Source organism: Rhinolophus ferrumequinum, chromosome 8, assembly GCF_004115265.2.
Source record: "Rhinolophus ferrumequinum isolate MPI-CBG mRhiFer1 chromosome 8, mRhiFer1_v1.p, whole genome shotgun sequence".
In the NCBI taxonomy this organism is placed as follows: Eukaryota; Metazoa; Chordata; class Mammalia; order Chiroptera; family Rhinolophidae; genus Rhinolophus; species Rhinolophus ferrumequinum.
In genome coordinates, this window is record NC_046291.1 from 54,878,801 (window position 1) to 54,905,311 (window position 26,511).

Below are 26,511 nucleotides of genomic sequence, written 5' to 3' on the forward strand. Positions count from 1 at the left end.
TAACCGGTCCATTCGCTCAGTAATGGAACTGAATGTGCAGACACATTCAAAGTGATATTGCTGACTCTTCAGTGAACTAAGGTTTTTATTTCTTTCTTTGTATTGATAGTAACAACATCATTATTGTTTTCCTGAGTTTCTTCATACGCTAAGAATGGAAAAGTGTACACAACCAGAATGAACAGAGAACAGATTACTGTTTCAAGAAGTTAGGTTAAAAAAAAAATTATACAATTTGACAAGCTACTTAGTCTCTTATTTCTTTTGTTTATTTTTCATAAACGTAAACAGAACCTAAAAAATAAATATACTAATTGCTATTTATTTAGCACATATTATAATTCAAGTGCTTTATAAAAATGATTAGTTATTTCTACAATGATTGCCAAAGGTACACATGCCCATTTGACAAATGAGGCAAAAAGAATCAGGGAGATTGAGACTTGCCTCAGATTTGAACCCAGGTCTCCTGGGTGCCAAAGCTATGCCCTTGTCACTCAGAATCATTCTTGCCAGCATCTCCTTGATGCCTTGATATAGAATCATTTGACTACATATTCAATGGCTTTAGTGCAATGAGTTCTCTGTAATACATGCACTGTTACGCTAACATGGCAAACATTCCAGAGTTTTCCTTTGTCATAGACAGTTCATTTTCTGACTGGGTATTTTTTTCCTGTATACCAGTATAACTGTACTCTGAATACATACAAATCATGGTTTCTTGCTGTAAGATTTTTACAGTTTTGCTAATAGTAATTTTTATTTTCTCATCCCACTAACAGTTTCAATAGCTTTTGAACAGCAAAATGCTGTATGGTGGATCTGACCACAAAGTAAGATTTACTATCAAACATATACACACGATAGGGATCATTGCTTATTTTCATTATAGTTTTTGAAGTCCATTTTAGGTCACAAGTCAAAACACAATAAAAATATTTAAAGTACTGTGAATAACTGACTCTACTCTTTATTAAGGAATTAAAACTTTTCCATTCCTGGGCCAGTCATATTAAACCAAGTGACCTTTGCATCATTGGTGTTTCTACAATGAATTGTCCTACAGGTATACTTGATTTCAATTACATATTGTCATCCTTATATGAACAACCATATTATAAGAGGAACTATTTCTGTTACAATCTTATAGGTCTCCATTTTTTCTTCCCATGTTAAGGACAACATAGTATTATGATTCAGAACCCTAAAGGATTCCAAGAGATGTGATGTGCTCATGTTCTCTAGGTGACTTTGGATGGCCATGACATTCGCACTCTTAACATTCAGTGGCTTAGAGCTCAGATTGGGATAGTGGAGCAAGAGCCCGTTCTGTTCTCCACCACCATTGCAGACAATATTCGCTATGGCAGAGAAGATGCAACAATGGAAGATATAGTCCAAGCTGCTAAGGAAGCCAACGCCTACAACTTCATCATGGACCTGCCACAGGTACCCCTAGCCACTCATTCCCGGGGGAAACCCAGAAGTTGTAGAAGAAAAAAAGTTATATGATAATATGCATTTCCTTTGAATTCTAAATCATTAAATTCTTAATATCTTTTAGTTTAATACCTTGAAATGTACCATGAGTTTTTCCTTTTGTCTGAAAACATGTAGTTGTTAACATATTAAAAGTCTACCAAATGGAGAAACTTGTTTTTAAAAGCTCCCTTTGACATAAAAACAATTTAATTATTCCATCTATTAAGCATTTGTCTAACCAGATAGTGAATTTGTCATGTGGCAGTAACTTGCATAATGTTCTTTTGATATCTACCATTGTCATTTTTCTTTAATTTTCTTGTGCTTAGGCAGGTAATATTGTGTCCTCAGTACTGTACCCAACATATTCAAAAATTCCTCATGTATCTTCATTTTAAACAATAACAAAAACCAATTCTGTATTATACTTAAATGGATTTTTTAGCCAGTAACTCAGCTAAATTAACTAAGAGTTATTATTACTAGTTAACACATATATAGGGCTTACTACAAACCAGGCGATGTTCTAAACACTTTATACTTATTAACTCCTTTAACCCTCACAATCATCCTTTCGGGCAGCTGCTATTATTCTCCCCATCTACAGATGGAGAACTGAGGTTCTGTGAGGTCAAATAACGTGCTGAAGGCAGGAGAGACAAGGTTCACACCCAGGCTGTCTGGCTCCACAGTCTGTGCTCTAGAACACTTCCTGTTCAGCCTTCTAAATTACCTGTATGAGTAGGATTGCAGCCATGAGTATGATATAACCTGGTGGTTAAAGTGTATAAAGCTTTAGCACCAGACTGCCTCCATACAAAGCCCAGCTTCTCCACTTGCAAGCTTTATGAACTGAGCAAGCCACTTTACCCCCTTGTACCCCAGAAATTCCTTATCCATCAATTGAGAAGAGCAATACCTACCTCATGGGGCATCTGTGAGTACTCAGTAAGATGGTGTGTGTAAAGAGCTCAACTCCATGCTTTATACATGGCAGATGTTGGCTAATAATAAGGAAGATAAGAGTCTGATATCATGCTTTCTTGTGAGATTCCAATGTAATGCAAGATGCTCAGTAACTATTTGCTGTTGATGGTAATGATTTTAAAGCCGGTTTGGTGTTTCATTCACAATATAAAGACAGCTTTAGCATAGTGTTTTTCTGTGTTGTATAGATAGAGAAAAGAGACAAGGATTTGATATGTGCTTTAATCCTCTAAAATGGATTTTTGGGACCTGGTCAATTTTTACTTTGGTGGAAACATTTTATTTGAAGTTGAGCTAAAGAGAAAGAAACATTTGCACAGCCCAGTGAAACTGGGAATGAAAGAATAAATCAATTTATGTATCTCGCATACAAATATTGATGAGACAATAACCTATTTCAGGGAAGGGTATTTTTTTTTCAGCAAAAGTTGGACCAATGAAAATTCATGCTTGAGGAGGAAGGTAGAAAGGAACTCCTGAGGGATCTCCTTCAGGACTTATCAAATTCTTCCTCTTCCTTACTGATGTCACTTTATTCCTAGCAATGTTTTTTTTTCATTAAAGTTTATTGGGGTGACAAAGGTTAGTCAAGTTACATAGATTTCAGGTGTACAATTCTGTAATACATCATCTATATATCCCATTGTGTGTTCACCACCCAGAGTCAGTTCTCCTTCCATCACCACATATTTGACCCCCTTTACCCTCATCTCCCACCCCCCTCCTCTTCCTAGCAATTTGACACTCTTGTTGGAGAAGGAGGAGGCCAGATGAGTGGCGGCCAGAAACAAAGAGTGGCCATTGCTAGAGCCCTTGTCCGAAACCCCAAGATCTTGCTTTTGGACATGGCTACCTCAGCGCTGGACAATGAGAGTGAAGCTATGGTACAAGAGGCACTGAGCAAGGTTTGTGGACAGTCTAAGTTAATTTTATAGGTTCATGTGGAAATGCCTGTGCTGCTGTGGGAAGGCTGCTTGTTGAAAAAGAGAGAGAGAGAGAGAGAAAGGGAAAGAGCGATAGAGGGAGACTACATGGGTCAGTGTATCCAGTCTTAGAAAATATTGGCTGACTATGGTGTCCCTCACAGTTGAACAGAAAACAGTTACACATTTTATTGTTAGTTTTTTTTTAACTTTCAAAAGTTACACATGTGAAATTTTAAATCTTTTTAAGTCTAACATAATATGTGATTTAAAAAATTTTCCTTTTGGTTTTTAGCTGTTAAGTAATACCAGCAACTGGACAAACACGTGATGGTGTTTATGGCTGTGAGAAAGTGTACTGGCCTTTTCTAATGTCTGCACAGCCTATTTAACGGTTTTCCCAGGGACCGAGGCTCTGAGTTACTTGTAGATTCTGAAATGATCCAAAGGTCGAGTTCAGCTCTGTCTTCCAGTCTCATTTAATGGTGCATTATACATTCTTACAGATTCAGCACGGACATACAATCATTTCAGTCGCTCATCGCCTATCCACGGTCAGAGCTGCAGATGTCATTATTGGTTTTGAACATGGTACAGCAGTGGAAAGAGGCACTCATGAAGAATTGTTGGAAAGGAAAGGAGTGTACTTCACTTTAGTGACTTTGCAAAGTCAAGGAGATAAAGCCCTTAATGAAGAGGACATAAAGGGCAAGTGTCTTTTTCATTACGCTTATACGTTATATTGAATAGTTAATGTATATAACGCTTTATGTGTTTATATGCATTTTAGTATATACTGTCGTATTTGTTCTCCTAAAAGCCCTTTGAGGCATTATATAGATCGATGATAAAGGAAAGAACAGAAGCTAAGGATGTTCAATTACTTGATCAAGTCATTGAGCTAAAACCACATCTTCTGTGGAAGCACTTTCAACTCCATCCCCCTCTTTTCCCTCACACTTTAGAGAAAGGACCTCTGTGTGCAGGACACTATATTCTTATTGCTTGAATGAATTAATCAATGACTAAAATGTTTTATGCTCATTTTCACTAATATATTTTTTTTGGAGGGAAGTGTAGATATTTGAGACACCTTCTCTTTTTCTATCTGAATTTTCAGGTTTGATGGTTTATTCTAATCTGTATTAATTAACCACTCCAAATTTTCACTGCCATACCACTTCTTGATTTTTGCCCTCCATTGGGTATAACCATATAGTCTATAATTGACTAGGTGTAACTACATAATGGTATACATTTAACACATGTGATTTATTTTGAAAGGATTATTTTTTTAAATTGGTGAGTATCATTTTTTTCTCCACTTTTCATGGGCTTCCCCTAAATTTTTTGTAATTCATACTATAGGATATCTATTTGTGTGGTGATAACACATACTCTATCATACAGTTCAAAAAGTACAAACTTGCTGAGTGATTTGAAATTTTTTGTTAGAATGAACTGGACAAATGCTGTTTTATTTATCACAATAAAGTTAATAAAATGTTTTAACATCAGACATAGTAATGATATGCTAGGCAAACATAGTAAATACCTTTATTTTGACATGATTCTACTTATTGTATACACTAAGGAATCCCTCATGTTGTGTTGAATAGGAAAGGATGAAACAGAAGATGCCTCACTTGAGAGCAAACAGACCTTTAGTAGAGGGAGCTACCAGGCTAGTTTAAGGTAAGCTCAAGCTATGGGATATATTTTAAGGTTTTCAAATATTCTTAGAAGCCCTCTGGTCCTTAGACAATATCTCATGTGCTACCAGAACAGCCCTAAGCATAACCCCAGGTCTGTGTAATATGAACGTGCAAATGAATCCTTGGTTGTTATATTGACATTTCTGTTTCCAATTCATGGGGCTTTTTAATTTAACTTTGGCTTCTCATCTTATTGGGGCAGGGTCATTATAGAGATGCTCTGTAGTTAAAATGTTGTTTATTGAGTTTAGAAAGGGGATTTAAAAATCACTGTTTGGTCTTTTCCTCCAAAACTAACTGTAGTGTGAAGTACCATCTTTTATGGAGATCAAATTCATTCCTTTAGCTCCACTCTTTAACCTACTGAATTGCAATTGAATTAAAATATTCTGCTTCCAAGGTAATCCATCTGAAGTCAAATCATGCCTTAACTAGCTGAAATAAGAAATGTACTTTCTAATGTTTAAAGATGATTTTCCCAAACAGCAGCTATTTATTTTTCTGTGAATGACTATATGGGTGTTCACTTTCAAAACATATTTTTGGAGTATGTTATTAACAATACTGTAAATTTTAGTCTCTTACCCTGGTTTAAAAGTTTTAATATAATAGCTCCTTTAAAGTTAAAAGTCTGTGTATTAAGAAGAATTCTGCCCAGGAATATTTGTCTATATTTATGAAAATGTTATTCAACAATTTTTTTTCTTAAGTTAGGAGACTATTAGTAAGCTATAGGCTCACAGCATATTTCTCTACCATGACTCTACCATTTCTAGGGTATTTAATTCAGGGTACAGCTCTGCGCAAAGGCTCAGTTATAGGACTTGCTCATTCAAGATAGCTAATGGTTTATTTAAAAATGATTAAAGAGGCTTACAGCAAAACATTCAGGTAACAACTCCAAGTAGTTCAAACACATATTTATTTATTTTTAATATTCAAAGAATAGTTCACTAAGTTTACGCTTAGAGTTTTTTATTTTTCCTTTTGAGAACAAGTCTATTCAGAAAAATTTCATGAATTGTTAGTTTTATTGAATTTGGAAAATGAAACGATAGCTTCAAGTTACTTTATAAAATGAAACCTATAAAAATTGCCAAAATTATTAGGCAATTTTGGGGAGAACAAAGTAAATTATAAGGGTCATTAGAATCGCAACCTGAAGCTACTAACTTCTTAAACACAGAACATGAATAGGCATCCATTTTGATCACTAGGTTAAAGGTTGAAAAGAGGAGGTGCATCTCATCGTCATGTCAACAAGAAAATAAATATTTTCTTAACTTTTCAGATAAATCAGATTCTACCTATTCTAAGCAGTTTGCTTGCAGTTTACTATTAGGACCAGGTAACCATTTTTAATACAAACATTTCCTATTTGACTGTTTATTTGACTATTTATATATTAAAAATTAACCATTTTTAATACAAACATTTCCTATTTGATTAGTTCTCACAAACAAATTCTACATTTTGGTGACTAGAATGAGAAACCCAGAAATATCATCTATACACACAAAGAAGCTATTAACTTTCGACAGAGAACTATTTATGAGGTTGAATAAGAAGGCTGGTTAAAAATATCTCATTGTGTATGACAGATTTTTTTTTTTTTTTGCTGAAAGATGACTAAGTGACAGGTTAATTTGTGTCTTATTTCCTTGCTTCAGTCTTTCTGAAGACTAAGTTCCTCTTTAGAATTATATTTTAGGTTCAAGAACATTTTAATGGATAACAGTAATTAATTTAAATAATAATGTTGAGAGAGAGAGAGAGCGCAAGAGAGTATTTATCCCTCAAATTAACTGTTTTTTATTTGCAGTGAGGTGTGGTTACAAAACTTCTGAGAAAGGGAGTGGCAGATGTTGTAGATTTCTGAAAAGAGATGTGATAGAATTTTAACTCTGTTGTTTATGGTAGACCAGAGAAGGAGCTAGGTGGCAGATAGGGTGTCTAGCTGTCTCACTGGGACAGCCTGTGCTAGAAAGGTGGAATGATTTGGAGAAGGGAGAGAGAGAGAGAGAGACTTAAGAAATATTAGATTAAAATAGTAGAAATCTGAGGGGACAAGGGTATAGGTCTTCCCATGCTCAGAACTGAGAGGTAGTCAGTATTCTGACACCTTCTCCTCTCCACAAACTCCTACTATGGCTTCCAATGCTCTGAGTTTCATTTTAGCCCCATGACCTTAAGTCTTAGCCCTGTCTGCACTCTGCTCTCTGCAGGTGACACATGGCTAGTCCTCACACCTTCTGGAGAAGACAGCTTGATCATAGTACCCAAAGAAATGACTCTATTGCTGTACAGCTTCAGGCCAGGTGGGAGGGAATTAGGGTGTCCCAGAGGCCAGTTTGGTTAGCAAGGAGTAAGGGTGAGAAGTGGTTTCATGCTTGGTCATAATGAGGTTTGGCAAGACTTTGTGCAAGAACAAGAAAGAGGAAGTACTTGTGATAAATGTGCATTGTTGAACCTGGCTGACTAAGAAGATGGTGGTACCATTAACAGAATGGGGAACAAATTACAGTAATTAAGTTGATGTATTACTGCCTTCTCAAGAAGTCTAGATGAGCATACAAGTATATAGTAGGCAGTCACCGCCCTGATATTTGTTTTAGTTTAATTTCAACAGGATCCAAATGATAAGAGACTTTTGAATGGTTCCATCTAGATTGAACTGAAATGGTTGATGCAGGTCTCCTCTCTTTAACCCCTCTCTTTTTACACCATATTATTTCAGATTAAGTACTTGATAAGGTAAATTTTCTCAAGTCTTCAGCATTCTCTTTATCACTTCAGACTCTATTTGCAAATGAATGAAAACCTAACTCAACCTGGTTTAACCTTTAATGGGAGAGAAATCAATTTATATAACTAAATAGTCAGAGGAGGAGGATTTGGCTTCAGGCAAGGCTGGGACTTCAATGATTTGTCCAAGTTTCTCGTTCTTCCCTTGTCAGTTCTATTTTTTTCCTTTAGTATTGGCTTCATTTTTCAAGAAGCTTCTTTCCTGAAGAGTTTCAACATAATTGTCAGCAGCTCCCAGGGCTACATACTTTGAAGTTTAACCTAGAGTAGGAGTCTTCTTCCCAGAAATCTCAGAAAAACAAAATAAAACAACCTGAACCAATCACTTCCTATATTTCACCTATATTAAGTATATACAGTGATCTCTCCTGGTTCTCTCCTCATTCCATACTTCCGTTTGCACTGTTCTCTCAATTAGAAATGCTTTTCTCTCTGGCCTACAAAAAACCCAAATCTTACCTTAGCCACCTCTTTCACGAAGCCTTTCATGATAACACACGTCATACATTTCTTTTCCCCTTAAACTTCCATACTCTTTTTATTCAAATCTGCCTTATGACACTTAGCACGTTCTTCCTTAAATCAGAATTGGGTACAGACAGAAGGTGCCAACAAAATGTATACACATTTTAAGAAAGGAAAAAACTGTATTAAAAGTGTAATACTCAATATATACCGATAACAAAGATGAATACAAGTCATATGTGTACGCTTTTTGACACCTCTGGTATGTTGTTCTTCTATAATATTTAAGCTCCTTGAGGGAGAAGTCTATGGTTGGCCAGTCTTTATATTCCCCGTAGCACCTGGCATTGGTTTGTGTATTGTAGGTGCCCAGGAAACCTCTGTTGAAGAATGAATGAATGAGTATATCAAGCTAAATTATATTTCAATAAGATATTTGTTGACTAAATCCATCCTTAGGGGCAATACATGGCATGAAGAAAATCTCACTAGGGGCCTTATTTCCTCCTACTAGCCCATCTGTATCCAGATAGCATGACGTTAAAGTAAACATCACATAGGGAGAGAGGGAGAGACAGAGAGAGAGAGAGAGAGATCAAAACTACAACCTACAACCAGAAGGGAGGTAAAGACAATGAACGTTTGCCATTATAGCAATTACCAGAACCATGTGGGTTTGGAATGGATTTGAGTCTTATATCTTTTAACTAATGGGACAACTTTGCCCCTCTTCTCTTTCTCCCTCCTGAGCTACACTCTGAACCAGAGTCTAGCTTGGGACCCGGAGCAGCCACACCGATTAGTTCTGCCTTAAGATTAGCTCTGTAAAGTCTAACTAGGAAGCCCCCTTATCTGGTTACCATGTGACCTGGCGAACATTTCTGTTTATTTTACACATGTGTTATAGATTTGGATACCAGTTGAGTCCTGTTCCAACCTGCCCACAATCTACAGACTCTTTCATCTTTTTGTTTATTTACAGAGCTTCCCTCCGGCAACGCTCCAAGTCTCAGCTTTCTTACCTGGTACATGAACCTCCATTAGCTGTTGTAGATCATAAATCTACTTACGAAGAAGACAGAAAGGTCAGGCACCAATCACTCATAGGGGAATGGAAGAAGTCTTTCCTGGGGAATATTGTATGCCCGTTACACCTAGAATATGAGTTTTCAGGGCCTATATTTAGTAATATTTCACTAAATTAAACTGAATGGAAGAACATATTAGGACTTGATGGAAACTCTAAATTTTATACAATACTTTTAAAGATTAATTACTAAGAATAGATAGTAACTAAAACTGGACTATTAGGGGTTAATTAATAGTTCTTAGACATATACCATTCTAATAAACACAGGCAAATTACATGTCCTTAGCAGATTATTTGATTATGTAGGTATCCTTTGAAAGTTTTTAAGAATATCTGAAAACATTTTTCCCCCGATTTTAAATCTCTTTCTTAAATTGCAATAACCTTGGCAAAAGTGTATGATCAACAAAAGATATTTGATAAGGCTAGCCTTATATAAGTTATCACAAATTTTAAAAAATTGACATATAATTGACATTCAACAGCCTATTAGTTTCCGAGGTACGTCACAGTGATTTGATATTTATATACCTTACAAAATGATCTCTACAATAAGTCTAGTTACCATCGGTGGTAACTAATCAACACTATTAATTTTAACATAATTTAAAGCGACACAACAATGAAAGAGGTAGGAGAGGAATCAACACATAGAGCAATACAAAACTTCTTCATCAGGATGCGAGTATCCAAAGCTGTTGTGGGCACAGTTTAACTTTCACATGTGACCATCCTCTTCTTCAAAGCTAAATTTCTTAATCATTGCACTTTATTCTTCAGCCCTGACATATTTACTTTTGATCCCCCATTACTCTTTTTTAAAAAAGTTTTATTAAATTTATTGGGGTGACACTGGTTAGTAAAATTATATAGGTTTCAAGTATATTTTCTATAATACATCATCTACATATTGCATTGTGTGTTCACCACTAAGAGTCAGCTCTCCTTTCATCACCATATATCTGACCCCGTTTTCCCTCCCTCATTACTCTTCACCTGAATCTTTTCATGGCAATTTTCTTATTGATCTTTATTTGAAGTCATATTGTCTCACACCCTTATAAATTATAAGCTTCTTAAAGTTAGTGACTATATATTATTTGTGTTTGAATCAACTTGGGCACCTAGCCCAGTGTTCTGCACCTAGTAGAATATCAGATTTTAAAATTAGTATGAAAAATTGAATTTACACAATAAAGTCTAAACTACAATATTTATCAAAGCAAATAAGTCAGAGAATATTTTAATTACAAGCACATTTATTATGCACGATGTAATTTCAAATTGTCTTAAAAAATTTCAACACGAGACTCCATTTTGGAAGTAATAATAAATATTGGTTCACAATGACAAATCTGGAATAAAGTACTACTTACGATCTTATGACTAAGGTAGAAGAATTATTAAGGCTCTCTTTTGATTTCAAAGTATTAATAATGAATAAATAGAGGTCCTACCATCTAATACAGTCATTTAAGGTAAAAAGAACACTTTTTCTTAGGATCTGCAGGATGAATCACAGTAAGAGAAAACATTTAGCAAGCATGATTGCTTACTGCTTTTGCCAGTAAGGACTCAAGTCCTCTTCTAATTCTAGAAATAGGTATTTCATTTATGTTCATGATCCTGCCACTAATAAATAGAAGAAACATTATGTAAGGAGTATAATAGAGCTGCAAGGGAAAAAGAACCAAACACTGCATTGACATTTCAAATATAGCAGCACCAATTATATTCAATTTTTGCATTTTTATAGGGTTTTTTTCTAGTTTCTGGGTAAACATTTGACAATAAAATCAAGAGTGGTAGGAAGGAAGGAAAGAAAATCTGATTTTGTTGTTATTATTATTGTAACCGGTAGATGGTCAGTTACAGACTTTCCAGAGATCTGGAAATCAGGTTCCCAGGGAGTTCTTGCGATGCAGGGAAATCTTAAAAGGGAGTCATTTAAATAGAAGGAAACCTAAATGAAATATAGAGATTAATTTTAGAGAAATACAAATGCTCCATATGATATTCTAATCATTAGCTTTGTAAATTAGAATGGAACAGTTAAACTCAATTAAATGTTAAACAGTGTAATTTATAAAGATGCCAATTTATATTCTCTTTCTAGTTAAGGAAGAGAAAGGAAAACGGAGGAAGAAAATGATAGGGAAGCCAGCATGGCTTTGCTAAAGCTCCAAAAGGAAAAGATCTTATGTTTGTATTAACAGTGCTTGCTTGTATGATAATTATATTAGAGTCTTCTAGATTTAAAGAATGAAGTATTTTTTAAAAAGAAACAGTAGAATTATGCTTAATAAATTTTAACTTATGGAATTTCTAATATTAATTTTGAAGTATTTTAATAGTTAGTATTTAAATTTTGCAAGCCCAAGCACTGGTGAAATTGTTCTTTTTTCTCATTTTGATGTAGAAGCTCTAGCCTTACTTTCTGTTCATTGGGAAATGTTCCATCTTATGTTGCAATGCGAAAGGTTTACTTACATAAAGGAGTTATCTCCATCTCGTGGTCTCTCAGAGTTTTGACTCTGAAAACTAGAAGAGATGGGTCCATAAGAAGTCTGTGCTTCCAAACTCTTAAATGGCACATCTGACTCAAGGTCTCATAGTTGGCTGGTGATAGCCCATTTCTTCTCATTCTCTGGGCTTCACTTTTGGATCCTACAAATGGGGTCTAATAATGCTGATAAAATTCAGTTTAGGATCAGGGGAAACTTGCAGGCTAGAGGTTTCAGTCTCTGATATCTAGGCATCTCTTTCAGGGAAACTAGAAAACAAAGTAGACTATATATATAAAATCAAGTCAAGGTTGGTACTTTTGGCTGGTCAAAGAAAAAGGACTCATTCCTTTCACTTCCTCCAAACATCACAACAAAGACCTGGAGGCTGATGTGGTAAGAATGCTTACATTCTGCTGGCTCTTGTCAAAGAATCTTTCAGCTCTAGCAGTCCCAGGAGCAAGCAGTTTTCAGCCAGTGAAGGTCCTGCTAACTACACCAACTGTCGGGGAGGGAACATTTCTTCCCCCCTCTCTTGGTTGTTTAGGCTGGCCTACGAATTCAGTTGACATGAGACAGATTAGCAGGGGAAAATCAAATTTAATTTCATACACATGGAGCCTCCATAAGAATATGAGGCCCAAAGACATTCCTGCAATTGAGGCTTGTATGTTGTACAGAACTAAGGGGAAAGGAACAGGGGTCTGGCAATTCACAGGGAGATGGGAAAAGCAAATGTTTGCCATGCCATGCAGACAAAGGGACACAGGGAGAAGTTGGGATAAGCAGGCCTTGCTAAATTCCCCGAGTCTACCACACCTAGCTCATATTCTTTGTAGTTATGTCTAGTGATAACTCCCTGCACATAAATTCTTTTAGGCAGTTAAGGGCGAGATAAAAAGCTACTCCTGAGTCTTGTTTTTTTGTTTTTTGGTTTTTTTTTTAAATAATCAGCCTAAAACAATCCTCATACAAAAGAGACATATTTGGAGCTGGTAAAATCCTGCTTCACTAAAATGTCAAATATTAGAAACCTATCACTTCACTATAGCTAACTTATAAGATAAGGATTAGGCACTTGGGAAAAAAAAAGGACAGAGATAGCAGCCATAAAAATGACTATCAATGTTTATTCTTTTGAAGAATCTCTGCTCTTTTGTCATGGTTACCATTTCTTATCATCAAATCTTAAAGTCGTCATCAAGGCAGGGGACCCCTGTGGACTGACATGCAGGGACTGGTGTAACAGAATTAGAAAGCAAGACACAAAATTTTAGTAGGAAGTTTATGTTCACCTAATCTACACAAGGAGATGGAAGGAAGGAAACTGGGAAAACCCAGTGTCTAGCACTGAACCAGCTACATAGTAGGTAAGCAATTAGTACTTTTTAAAGTAAATGTTTTATTGCATGTATGCACCATGGGCTTAAAAACTTAATTCATTCTTTTATCTAATAAACATTGATTGAATACCTGTTAAGTGCCAGATATTGTGTTAGAAATCCAAAGATGAATGAGAGCCACTGTCCTTCTCTATTGACTGGAGCTGCTGGCAGGATACTTCTTTACGTATGATAAACAAATAAGCACTGTGCAACTTGACATTGCTACAATAGAGGCAGGAACTCTACAGTGAGGAAATACATGTAAATTTTTATAATTTTATCTCTCTGAGTTACTGGTTTTCTGTGAATTTATTCATCTTTATTCATCTTAATTCATCTTTAGCTTTTCTTTGATGAATACATTTGTATTTAACTTTGCAAAATCAGAGGGAAAAATGTTTTGTACATAATGACTTTAATTATATATTTTTTCTTTTATTCTTCCACTGTTCTTTTAGATATATCAAATGAAAGTCAATCAAAAGTCTACTCGGGGATGCATTTCCTAGTTTTTGCATCATTCAGTCTTTATAGACACATCTTTTTTATAGTTAGGGAACAGCTTCCTTTAAAGTCAAACTTTTAGTAAAAGCACGCAAAAGAAAATTGTTCAAATTAATTAAATTTTGCTTCTTGTTAGTTTACCTTAGAATGAGAGCTACTAGGCAAAAGTTAACTTTACATTGCTTTTAAATGTCTTAGGTATTGTTATTTAGGGTTAGGGATACCTTCAGGTATCAGAAGGCCAAGGAACTTTCTGTCGTATAAGTCCATGGGTGGATCTCCCTGTGGGGCAGTAGTTCCAGAAAATGTTGAAGTTTAATGGTCCTCCTAGATGGTACAACTGACACTTTCAAAATGTATAATCATGGAATCCTAGATATTTAGTGCTGGAGGGGATATTGGAGAGCGAAACAGCATGGATGAGGATCTCACAAAATGCACTTTGTCACCAGAATTATCTGAGAGCATTTTTTTAAACACAGATTCACAATTAAGCTCACTAAATTAGAATTTCTAGATGATGGAACCCAGCTGAATTGTTAATCATAGACCCACATAAATCTAGGATGCATCCAGATCTGGACACTAACCACTGTCTAGAAGTATAAAGATCTGATATTTTGCTCTGTTGCAAGTTATCAAGTTTGCCTGACAGAATTTCAGAGATGCTGGCAGAATACATGACAACCCTGATTCAGAGACAAAAGACTGTTGCTCACAGCCATAGTGGTAGCATAGTATTGCATTTACACCGTTTCCCCAACCCAACCCCCATTTCCTACACGTTGCTGCAAAGAGGGCCAGAGGAATACCAGTAAATGAAGGGGTATGTATTGCAGGAGAGGAATCCCAGGCAGGAGGAGCCTGACTCTTTTGTGATGGGCGGTAAGAACATCTGGCCTTTTTTTGGAATGGAGACCATCTGTGTTCTCCAAGGCTCTTTTCTATATAAACATCCTTGACAAAATAGTCTGAACAAAGGTAGTTAATGCCTCTGTTCACAAGATGTGAAGAAACACGAGAGTCCCATAGAGAATTGTCTCCCCAAAACAACTTAGCCCAATTCTCTCATTTTGAGGACCAGGTAACTAAGACCCAAAGAGCTAAAATGTTTGGTGATATATTCTATTGGTGGCTGGGTGGGGCTCATCCATGAGCCCCACTCTTTCTACACCTGTTCTATTTATGCTTTCCTAGGTTTCTTTCTTCTCTGGCATTGATTCCTCGAGTTAGTAAGCAGTCAGAGATAAAAGCATTGAATAGAAGGGTTTGCTGCATGAGTGAACAGTACTGGCAAGTGCGGGTGTTGAGTGCAGGCCAAAAGAAAACTTGAAACGGAGGCACTAACACAGTCATCTCCAGCTGAACTGCCTTCCTCCATCCTATTTGGCTTCCAAATATAATGACACAGACATGACACCAGGCTTATATTTATATTGAATTGGTAACGTGGTCTTTGACTTCGTAAGCAAACAAAAGTATTTGAAGTTCCTTGCTGTTGTATATACCTGACATTCAACTCCCTAAAGGGTGAATTACTACATATTAATGAAAGAGAATGCTAAATAATAGTTTTGCAGTCAATTTGCTACAGATATTTTTAGTACATTTTAATAGAAAAAGTAAAAACAATAATAATTCAGATTTGTATAAGCCACCTAAAATCCTTTCTCAAACAAAGTGGATAATAAATTTAACAAATTATTGAAAAAATGGGCCTAAGACTAAGCCCTGAGTAATATCTATAGCAAGGAAAAATGATGAGGTTCTAAATATATTTGCCTTCATGAGGATAAAAATTTGCTACCTCTGATACTTTAATGGCAAATAAAGAGTTCAAAATAGGGAAATATTGAATTAATTTTCACTCCTTGTGAAGAAAGTGTGGAATTTAGAAATCCAGATGGAGTACAATTTACTTTGGGACACTAATTAAGAAAAACCTTACAGAAAACATGTAAATGATAACTGTTGACACCACTTAAAAATTTTAAGAATGCTTTTGTCTCATTTCAGGTACACTGGCTTGTCTTAGAGTTTTAACCAGTTACTAGATTATAGAGATTTAGCATTTATGAAGAACATACCTTGAAAATTTCGTAAGTCCTCAAATATGTAAATACCACTATAACACAAAAAGACTAATTAAATCAGAGGTTTATTTTTCTCAAAAATCTACCATATTTATTACTTCTCAAGAGTTAATACATATGTCATCATGCAATGAGAACTATAAGCTCGCTTTCAGATGGGTAGTCCCTCTAGGCTCCACCCTTCCAGTGATAGCACGGTCTCAAGAAATTCAAAACCATTCCGTGCAAAATAACTAATCACCACATTTCATAGATCTTTGAGGCCACTCATAACCAATCAAACCTGGATTCTTACATGTGTGAAAGCCAAAGGGTCTACTGTATACAAAAAGAGTATATGCAAAAGTGTCTGTGTGTGTGTATTTGGATGATTAATATAACTGTCTATTGTCTCAAGGACAAGAACATACCTGTGGAAGAAGAAATTGAACCTGCTCCAGTTAGAAGGATTCTGAAATTCAATGCTCCAGAATGGCCTTACATGATGGTGGGGGCTGTGGGGGCTGCTGTGAATGGGGCAGTCACACCCCTCTATGCCTTTCTATTCAGCCAGATTCTTGGGGTAAGCAAACAGGAGGATAGCTTTATTTTCCTCACCTTTTATTCTTCTGTCAGTAGATATTGTGATTTTTGATCAGTTGGCTCTTTATTTGAATGTATTTAGCTTTTCTCCCCGCATCTCTAAAGGATTAAACATGCCTCGAGTCTCCATCACACAGAAGGTAAGAAGGCAAAGCTGAGCAGGGCTATTTGGGCCGGCAGGACACTCACACAGTCATCATGTCTGTGAGAAAACTGCACTAGGTCTGCACACTTAGTGTTAGAAGAGGGCAATTTGCTTATATGCAAAACAAATCGGAATGGAAAGCAGGTGTGTTGAATTATACAAAAGGGTTTAGGGCTATTTTGGTTTTGGTAAACAGCTGAGGTACAAAGTCTGATTTAAAATAGCAGGTGTTAGTGCATGTTGCATAGTTTTCTGCTCTCTTGCTGGTTGCACCATTGAAATGGGGAGGTGAAGAGGAAATGGAAAAGGAGGAGAAAAGTAAAATAAGGAGTGGGAAAAATAATGTTATTTTCAATTTTTTACTTCCTAGGAGTTTTGATATTCTCCATCTGATTTCATTGCAATAATAAATAATAATAACTACAAACTTGAACTAGACTTTATCTAAGCACTTTATATATAATAGCTCACTAAACTTTCCTAATAACCACCTGGGGTAGGTGTTCTTATTTTTCCCATTTTACAAAGGAGCAAACCAAGGTATAGAGAACTTCGGAAGGCATGGATCTGGGATTCAAATCCAGACAGTGTGACTAGAGTCAGGTGCTCACTAAACCTTATCATTGCAAAATTATTTATCAAAATACTATTAAGTTTTCTTAGTTGAAATTCACACACACACACATTCTGTGAGGTCAACAGGGAGGCAAACCTAGCATCTAGAGAACTTTATTACTTTGTTAAGGGTGACACAGGCATTAGGCGATGGGGCCAGGACTAGAATCCAGCCATTCTGAAGTCTAAGCCTAAAGGATTTACAGGCACACCACACTGTCAGAGCTTAGTAAGAGTCCTAAGTTTTAGTTTCTCTGCCCTCTCTCCTCTCCCAGAGCTCCTGACCAGAAAAATGTCCCCACAAGCATGAGTTGTACAGAAAAACCTGGAGAGTCCACAAACAAAATCCAAGTGACTTGTATAGGGGGAGCCCCAGTGAGGCTTCAATTATCACACTGCCCCTTGTGGTAAGTGAGGAAAACATGTTTCTTTCAGAAAGAAAATTGGAAACACAGGGAATCTGGTAAATTAAATTTCTAGTTATGTAAATCTTTATGCTGGAAATCTTTTAAATAATTAATAACCACTAGCTACGTGAGCTTGGACAAGACTTGATGTTTTGGGCTTTGGTTTTCCATCTATAAAAGTTACATGGGCTAACCAGCAGTTCTATTGTCTGTGATCGTATTATAATAGGTGACGTCAGGGAGGAATGGGAACTGTGGCATCACAGTTTGGGGTTACAGAGGATTTGTAGAGTGCTTTTGAAAACCAAACTGAAAAATATCTATAAATCTCTGAATTTTTAAACTCTGTAAAGTAAAAATGTGAGTTAGCCTACGCTGAGAATAATACCTGTGGTGACTTCTGAACACACTTTTACCTGTATAAGAACCATAATGGCTACAGAAACTCTGTCTTAGAAACAGTAACTCTCATTAATCTAGAACCCCTCCCACTTTGGCATTTGTGAAAATTCCAGTGGGTTACTTCTGCTTTGCAAAAAAAGGATCTGTTAATGGAGTAGTATATGTTATTCTCAGAAGATTTATTTGGCATATAACAGATACTCAATAAATATTTATTGAATAAATAGTTTCCTTGGAGCAACTGCTTGTTGGCATTGCTCTAGTTACTCAAATTAACTCAGAACAATAAATAAGGATGTACTGTGCAGCTCTATAACATATACTTTTTTTCTGAACTCTCACAGTTCCCTCATTTAGTCTCAGTTAGAAAGGTTTTGTTTTACCTAAAATCCATTTCACTGTAGGGCAATGTCATTAGAATATGCAGCTGTTCTGTTTTCTTACTGCCACAACTTGGTCCCCAATCAGTTACTTGAGCATATGTTTGTAGGTTCATAATATACTCATGAATATAGTTTACTACTTATTATAGACTAAAAAAAACCCACTCAGAATTTCCATAGTTTTTTGAGGGGAATGTTTTCAGCTTCTGATAATTTAAAGGGAACAACCTCAGCCTCAGATGGATGGAAATTTTTTTCTCTCCTAAGCCTCGTCAGTGCCTTAATAGCTACCGTATTTCCCTGAAAATAAGACCAAGTCTTATATTAATTTTTGCTCCAAAAGATGCATTAGGGCACATTTTCAGGGGATGTTCTTATTTTTTCATGTACAACAATCTACATTTATTCAAATACGGTCATGTTATTTCTTCTGGAACATCGTCATTATGAATGCATCTGTCTGGCTGACGATCTTAACTGGGGCTTATTTTCGGGGTAGGTCTTATTTTCGGGATAGGTCTTATTTTCAGGGAAACATGGTAGTTGCTTTTTTAATGATATTATTTGTATATATATGTATATTTATGTATACGTAAATATACGTATATATACATAAGTATATGTATATATATATAAATATATGTTTGTATATGTATATTTATATACATATATATGTATATTTATATTCTATAAAACTAATAACAGGGAAGGTACCTAAGTGGGAAAATCATCTTTATTGCACCTGTTATTGGAGAAAGACAGAGGTCATAGTACTTTGAGTTTTGTCCCAGATAACATTCTCATATTTTCAGCTTCCTTCCTTCTTTCCTACCTTCCTTCCTTTTTCTTCTCTGCCTTATTACATAAAGAATTTGAGGCATTTCATCACATTTTTCTCTGTTTCAAAGGAACGCCAACACAATTACCTATAATAGGCAAAGAAACAAGACAAAAATTCTGTATAAATGTCTGGTCACTATATTGCACACCTGAAACTAATATAATATTGCATGTCAACTATAACTGAAAAAAATTTTTTAATTAAAAACAACAACAACAAAAGACAGTTCTGTAAATCATAACCATTGGATTCCATTCTCTGGGCTTTCTTCCCCACAGGCAATTATAGTATACATATTCAGAGTTAACTTTGGTTTAATTACCAGTATGTTTAAAGTGAAACCGTTTTTAATCTAATGCTTAAAAGAAATTTCTTTTAGATGTATTTGATTTTTTTTTTTGCTATTGTTTGTAATAAAGTTATTTCTTTGCTTACTGTCTTGCAAAGACTTTTTCACTTCTTGATAAAGAAGAACAAAGGTCACAGATCAATGGTGTGTGCCTGCTGTTTGTAGCAGTGGGCTGTGTATCCCTTTTCACTCAATTTCTGCAGGTAAGGAATTTCATTTTTAAATAAGTGATTTAGCTGTTTCCCTGCTTTACATGTTAAAACATAACTAAAGCCTCCTTTACATTTTAGGGATATGCTTTTGCTAAATCTGGAGAACTCCTCACAAAAAGGCTGCGTAAATTTGGTTTCAGAGCAATATTAGGACAAAACATTGGCTGGTTTGATGACCTCAGAAATAGCCCTGGAGCACTGACAACAAGGCTTGCTACAGATGCTTCCCAAGTTCAAGGCGTAAGCTGTGGGCAGGGAGGGGGTGTAGTGGGGGTGTGGGGTTTGTGTACTAGGGCTGAAGTAACTGGAATAGTTTCTTTTTTTCTTTTTTTTTTTCTTTTTTCTTTTTCTTTTTTTTTTTTTTGAGCCTTCAGATAATCACCTGTGTATTTCCTATGGAATAGGACCTCTTGGGATTGGGATAGCCCAGAGCCTCATTTCTTCCCATTTCCAATGCTGACAAACAGCAGCTAAAAAGCAATGTCTCCTGGGCAGTGCCCAGAATCAGATTTATGGCATGAGTCGAAGTACATCGGGGTTTTGGATTTCCTCTGAGTCTAGCAATTGAGAACTTCCCTGAGACTCCTTCCTCTTTATTTTTAGGCCCAGGGGTTCAGATCCACAAGACTTAATAACACCCTCCAGAGGGCGGAAGCAAAGAGTGTGATTAAAAAAACCTCCTTACCTAGTTACCTAGTTGCCCACCTTACCTAGTTGCTCAGGGTGCGGTTAGTCTTAGGAAAAGTGAAGCTGTTTTGAGCAGCCCAGTAAGGAAAATAAGGAAAAGAAATAAATGATCACTACCTAGAATCCCGAAGCTTTCAAAGAGCTGTCTAATTTTTTCACATGTGTCTCACTATTTGACTTAGGGAGGCTAAGCTGTGGTTTCTAAACCCCAGAACCTGCAGCCTTGTTCAGGGGAGTGACACATGTGTACAAGTACACTGTTATAAAACCAGGCATTTGGATTAAAGTGAAGAGAGTCAAGTTTGCTGCAAAACACCTCTACTTACTATGAGAATGGAAAAAGAAAAGAAAAAGCTTTTAGCATGATTTGTTTGTAAGGCTTTTGGAAGAAAAAACTCCCTGGATTGATAGTGCGGTACTGTATTTCTTGACTCCCCAACAATTCAATCAAAAATATGGACAATGATATGGGAGAATTTCAAAGGAATATGGAATTCTCTTACTCAGACGAAAATTCCTTTTGATTCTTTTAGGCTTTTCCTATGTATACGAGCAAGTACATGTGTTTCCCACAGACTTTGGGTCACTCTAGATATTAATTTGTAGTCTTTTGTTTTCCCCATAAACCAATCCGAGAGGAGCATATTTGTGGTCATTATATATTCTGCTACAATATATTTTTAGTGACTGCATAATTCATCATTTTAACATATCATCATTTCTTAAAGAACTCCCTATTTAGATTATCCCCCTATACCCCCCCCTTATAAGCAATTTATATCGTTTTACATCAAGCTTGGCACATCCTTCATTATTTTTTTTATTTCTCAAAGTGTAATCATTGGATTATACTCAGAGTATAATCATTTGAAAGGTTTTAATATGCATTGTCTTGCTGCTTACAGAAAGTCTGTACCAATTTCACTCTCATCATCTGAGCATTCTAGTGTCTAGTTCACCTTGCTCGTGAACTTAAGTTAAATAAACGAACGATAATCTTTTCTATTTTTGTGTCCTTCGATCTACAAAGGGCTTTTAAAGGTTATTCATTCTCACTAGAAATCAGAGTAGCAGCTAATCATTTCACAAAAATTTTACTTATCCCTTTTAAAAAAATGGTTTTGTAGAGTTTTTCTAATATTTTATTTAAAAATCAGATTGTTAGCCCAGGTCAAATTTATTTTAATATTGGTGGAAGGACGAAATTTGGCTTTTTCTCCCCTTCAAGGTGGATAGAAAATATTCCAAAAATATTTAATACAGATTCAATTTTCCATTGTTTTGGAATCCTTCTGCCCAATGTGAACATCAGCTTCCCATGTACACTTAGAACTACTATTTGGGGATTCTTAATTCTCCTCTATTGATCAATTTTATTTATTCTGTACCAGAATCTTACTGTTTTAATTATTATAACTTTATGATAAGTTTTCTTATCTGGTAAGGCAGATCCCTGCACAATAATTATTTTCTTTCTCAAAATTTCCCCTTATCTATCCCTGGACATTAATGATTCAAATGTACTTTAAAGTTATCTTGACTTCTTCAAAAATTTCATTTTTATTCTGATTAAACACACACACACACACACACACACACACACACACAGATTGCTTTGTAGAGATACTAAAAGTTCCCAAGAAAGACATACAAACAAGACTCTTTAGTTTTTAGCAAGATTTACACCTATATTTCTGTATCTATCTTGTTAATTTTCTCACTATTTTGAATAGGATATTTTGCTCAATTTTATTTTTAAATGATGTAGGTTGAGATGAACACTATTACTTTTTGTGTATTTATCTTATAGCCATCCACTTTTTCAAATTCTCTTATTAATTGTAATTTTAAAAATTAATGTAATCTCAGATTTTCTAGGTATATGATCAAATTATATGCAAAAAGATAATTTTATCTCTTATTTTCTTTTTCAATATTTATACCAATTATTTTGTTTTCTTGTTTCATTTCATTACTAGAATTTTCAAACACTGTTGAGCAAGAGTAGTAATAAGAGGAAGTAGAGGAGATTCTCTTAAGCAAAATTCTGTGAAGCATAAAGTGCACTTGTCAGGCTATAAAAAAAATTTTAACTCTTGAGTAAACAAATGCAAACTAGAAAAAAATATTTATAACAAAGATTAATATACCTAATTACTCATGTGTAGTACTCTTAAACTTGATAAGAGAACAAAAATCAACTAACAGAACTGGTTAAAAAATGGGTATATACACAGACAACCCCTCCCTCCAAAAAGGAAATGTAAGAGGAAAATTAACAGATGAAGAATTATTCAACTTTATTAATAGAGCAGTGCTAATAAAACAATGAGATACCATTTTCCACCTATCAGCTCAATAAAAACTATCATGAATGATAACTTCCTATATTTGACAAGATAAGGAGAAACTGACACTCTTATACAATATCATTCACAGCATGAATTCTTTCAACATTTTTTAGAGAGTAATCAGGTAAACCTTCTGACCAAAATTCATATGTGAGTAAATTCTTTCCTATTGTGTGACAATGTGCATTCAAGGATATTTTTTATGTTAACCAAAAACTTAATAAAATATCCTGGAAACTACCTGAATATCTACCAGTAGGAAAATGGTTGAGCAAATTATGCTATATCTGTACCAAAGAATATTAGGCAGCTATTTTGCAAAGTGTTATGTGTAATGATCTGGAGGGGTGGGTAAGTTATACTAAGTGAAAAAAATCAAAGTGCAAAGTAATATGTAGAGTATGATCCTTTTTCGTAAAAATAAATATATATGTATATTGTTATGTGTGTATATATATATATATATATATATATATATATATAAGGTGTCTTAGGCTGTATGACTATTTTTTAATTTTTTAAAGTGTCAATTGAATAAAATGTAAAAGGGAAAAAAAATCATAATATCCCAAAGAAAAACTGCACAGCTGTTTTTCAAATACTCTATCATGCCTGATAGTCTTTACTAACCAGAAGTTCTTTTAAAAAATTGTAGCAAAATATCCATAACACAAAATTGTTTTAATAATTTTTATGTACAATTCTGTGGCATTAAGTATATTCAAATTGTTATGTGACCATCACCACTATCGCTACCCAGAACTGTATGATTCTACTTAAATGAAGTATCTAGAATAGATAAATTAGAAGTATCTAGAACAGAAAGTAGAATAGAAGCTATCAGGGGCTGGGGAGAAGGAGAAAGGGGGATTATTTTGTGGGTACAGAGTTTTTGTTGGGGGTGATGAAAAAGTTTTGGGTATAGATGTAGTGATGGTTACACAACAGTGTGAATGCATTTAATGCCACTGAGTTATACACTTGTGAACGGCTAAAATAATAAACTTTTGTGATACATATTTTACCATAATAATTTTTAAAAACCTATCTTTTTGGCATAAAATAGCCTTTTACATAATGATACTTGGTAAAAGAGATTGTGTGTCTGAGGTTGGCTGCGTTTGGTTTGCAGGCTGCTGGCTCTCAAATCGGGATGATGGTCAATTCCTTCACCAATATCACGGTGGCCATGATCATTGCCTTCCTCTTCAGCTGGAAGCTCAGCCTGGTCATTGTGTGCTTCCTCCCTTTCTTGGCTTTGTCGGGAGCTGCACAGGCCCGAATGTTGACAGGATTTGCCTCTCAAGACAAGCAGGCTCTGGAGGTCGCGGGACAGGTGATCTTTGTTTTTTGTTGTGTTTTTTTTTTTTTTAAATTGGGGAATATTGGGAAACAGTGTGTTTCTCCAGGACCCATCAGCTCCAAGTCAAGTCGTTGTCCTTCAATCTAGTTGTGGAGGGGGCAGCTCAGCCACAAGGGACAGGTAATCTTACAGACCCATTTTCAGACTGCTCATGGCTGAGTGTGGCGGTCACACACACTGTGAAGAATGAGTCTGTAGTACAAAGATACTTAAGGAAGCTGTTAGCCTACAAACATTCATGGTTAACAAGCTCCCCCTTTCAACTGTGCTTCTGCCCAAAGGCTGTGACAGTACAGCTCCGAGGGAATTTGAGGAGGTGTGGGCAAATAGTGGGGGCATGCTGCCCACACACAGAGGAGACCTCATCTTTTTAATGGCACACAATTTTAATTTTCACACTTCAGTGTCTGCTAGACTTGTGGTAAATGTCTTTGCTAAATAGAACCATGAGGTACAGGTAGGTTTCAAATACACTGAGGTTTTAGCTATGCACCTTCAAAAGTATGTTCTAATTAATACTGGTTGTCAGGGGTAAATGAGGAAATTGTGGCATAGACATTTATCTGGTGTAAGAAATCACTCACACACACACATACACACTCTTACTCTTTTAACCAATTCACTATAATCTAAGTTTCATATCTTTTAAGAGAAGGAATGGGCACACTGTCCAAGTAGGCAGAGGCCAAAAGGATTTCGTGTGCCAAGGGTCGAAAGTAGCCCAACTTTATGTCTTTTTTAGAACAGGATCCTAATTCAGAAATAGTAACTATTCACCCTAGAGTATGGATTGAAACAAATACAAATTCATAGTATAGACTAAAAGATAAACTTTATATTTAATTTTTATTTATCTAAAATAACATTTGGTCATTAATTTTTTAAGAAAATAGAAGCTAATATTTTAAATTTATATTATTAAATAATCTTCTGTCTCAGAAAACATCTAAAGGTACAATTTTTAACATTTTAAGTAAATTAAGAAAGAAGCTAAAAGCTTCCTCCTTCCACACCAAGTGGAGGCACCAAAGCCATGCTAATATTAAGTAGAACTTGAGTTTACCTGACAGCATGTCTCACGGTCCAGTTGAGTTGGTCTCCAGAAACTTCTTTGTGTTCCAAGATGATGCCTTCATCTCTGACTTATACCACATTCTGCCATTTCCACCAGATCTAATCCATGAAGCAGCTGAAATGTCAGAAAAGTAGTTGTTTCTGTTCTTTTATTCCTAAGATTCTTTTTCATTCTTCAGATTACAAATGAAGCCCTCAGTAATATCCGCACTGTCGCTGGAATTGGAAAGGAGAGGCAGTTTATTGACGCATTTGAGAGGGAGCTGGAGAAGCCATTCAAGACAGCCATTCGAAAAGCAAATGTTTATGGATTCTGCTTTGGTTTTTCTCAATGCATAGTGTTTGTTGCAAATTCTGCTTCCTACAGATATGGAGGTTACTTAATTCCCAATGAGGGGCTCCATTTCAGCTACGTTTTCAGGTGAGGACTATTGGCCAAGGTCATAAAAGATAAACACTGGGAAGAATAGCCTAGTTCTGTCAGTTAGCTTTTGCTACTTAACAAACCATCCCAAACTTGGTGTCTTAAGTAGATGAGATTTATCATTTCTCAAGATTCAGTGGATTGTTGGGGTGGTTCTTCTGGACTGGGCCAACTTAGTCAGGCTTCTGAGTGGGTTTCTGTCTCCATGGGGCCTCTCTAGCTGGTGAGCTTGTTTTCTTCACATTATGATCTCAAAATTCCAAACACAACAAATGAGAACAAGCCCAATGTGCATTCAAGTCTCTGCTTGCATCATATTTTCTAACATCTCTTTGGCCAAAGAAAGTCATACAATCACGTCCAGATTCATAGAATAGAGTAATGGAATCCACTTTTTGATGAGCGGATCCGATCTGTATTTCTCCTTTACTCTCACACTACTGTCACACTCATAACACTTCTGATACTTGATGGATGCCCTACAACTCAACTGCATTCTGATACCATCTGCCTGGAGATAGGGTCAGATTCCACAGTTTAGTTGCTCAGTCCTACAAGACTGCCCAGATCCCTCAGGCACCCTGCCTTTCACTGGAGGTGAAGTGACGGAATAAGACTGAAAGTTCCACCCCTCTAATAACACGGCTGCTTTCCCTGGGAACCAGCGCCCCTCTCCTCCCCCCACCCGCCCGCTACCCCCCCATCCTTAGTTAAGTAGGG

General features: G+C 35.8%; 1 protein-coding gene across 5 annotated transcripts in view; it reads left to right on the forward strand.

The window, feature by feature from the left end:
* ABCB11 (ATP binding cassette subfamily B member 11) overlaps window positions 1-26,511 on the forward strand; it is a 74,778-nt gene that overhangs the window by 38,155 nt on the left and 10,112 nt on the right. For 3 of the 5 annotated variants that reach the window (XM_033112698.1, XM_033112699.1, XM_033112700.1), the window contains 10 exons: window positions 1,249-1,452; window positions 3,207-3,377; window positions 3,902-4,103; window positions 5,015-5,090; window positions 9,363-9,465; window positions 16,354-16,518; window positions 19,779-19,883; window positions 19,971-20,132; window positions 24,063-24,266; window positions 25,547-25,788. In XM_033112698.1, coding sequence (XP_032968589.1) covers window positions 1,249-1,452; window positions 3,207-3,377; window positions 3,902-4,103; window positions 5,015-5,090; window positions 9,363-9,465; window positions 16,354-16,518; window positions 19,779-19,883; window positions 19,971-20,132; window positions 24,063-24,266; window positions 25,547-25,788 — 1,634 coding nt within the window. Of the gene's footprint in view, window positions 1-1,248; window positions 1,453-3,206; window positions 3,378-3,901; window positions 4,104-5,014; window positions 5,091-9,362; window positions 9,466-16,353; window positions 16,519-17,573; window positions 17,667-19,778; window positions 19,884-19,970; window positions 20,133-24,062; window positions 24,267-25,546; window positions 25,789-26,511 lie in introns of those variants that run through there. The other 2 variants (XM_033112701.1, XM_033112702.1) reach the window with 2 other exon arrangements.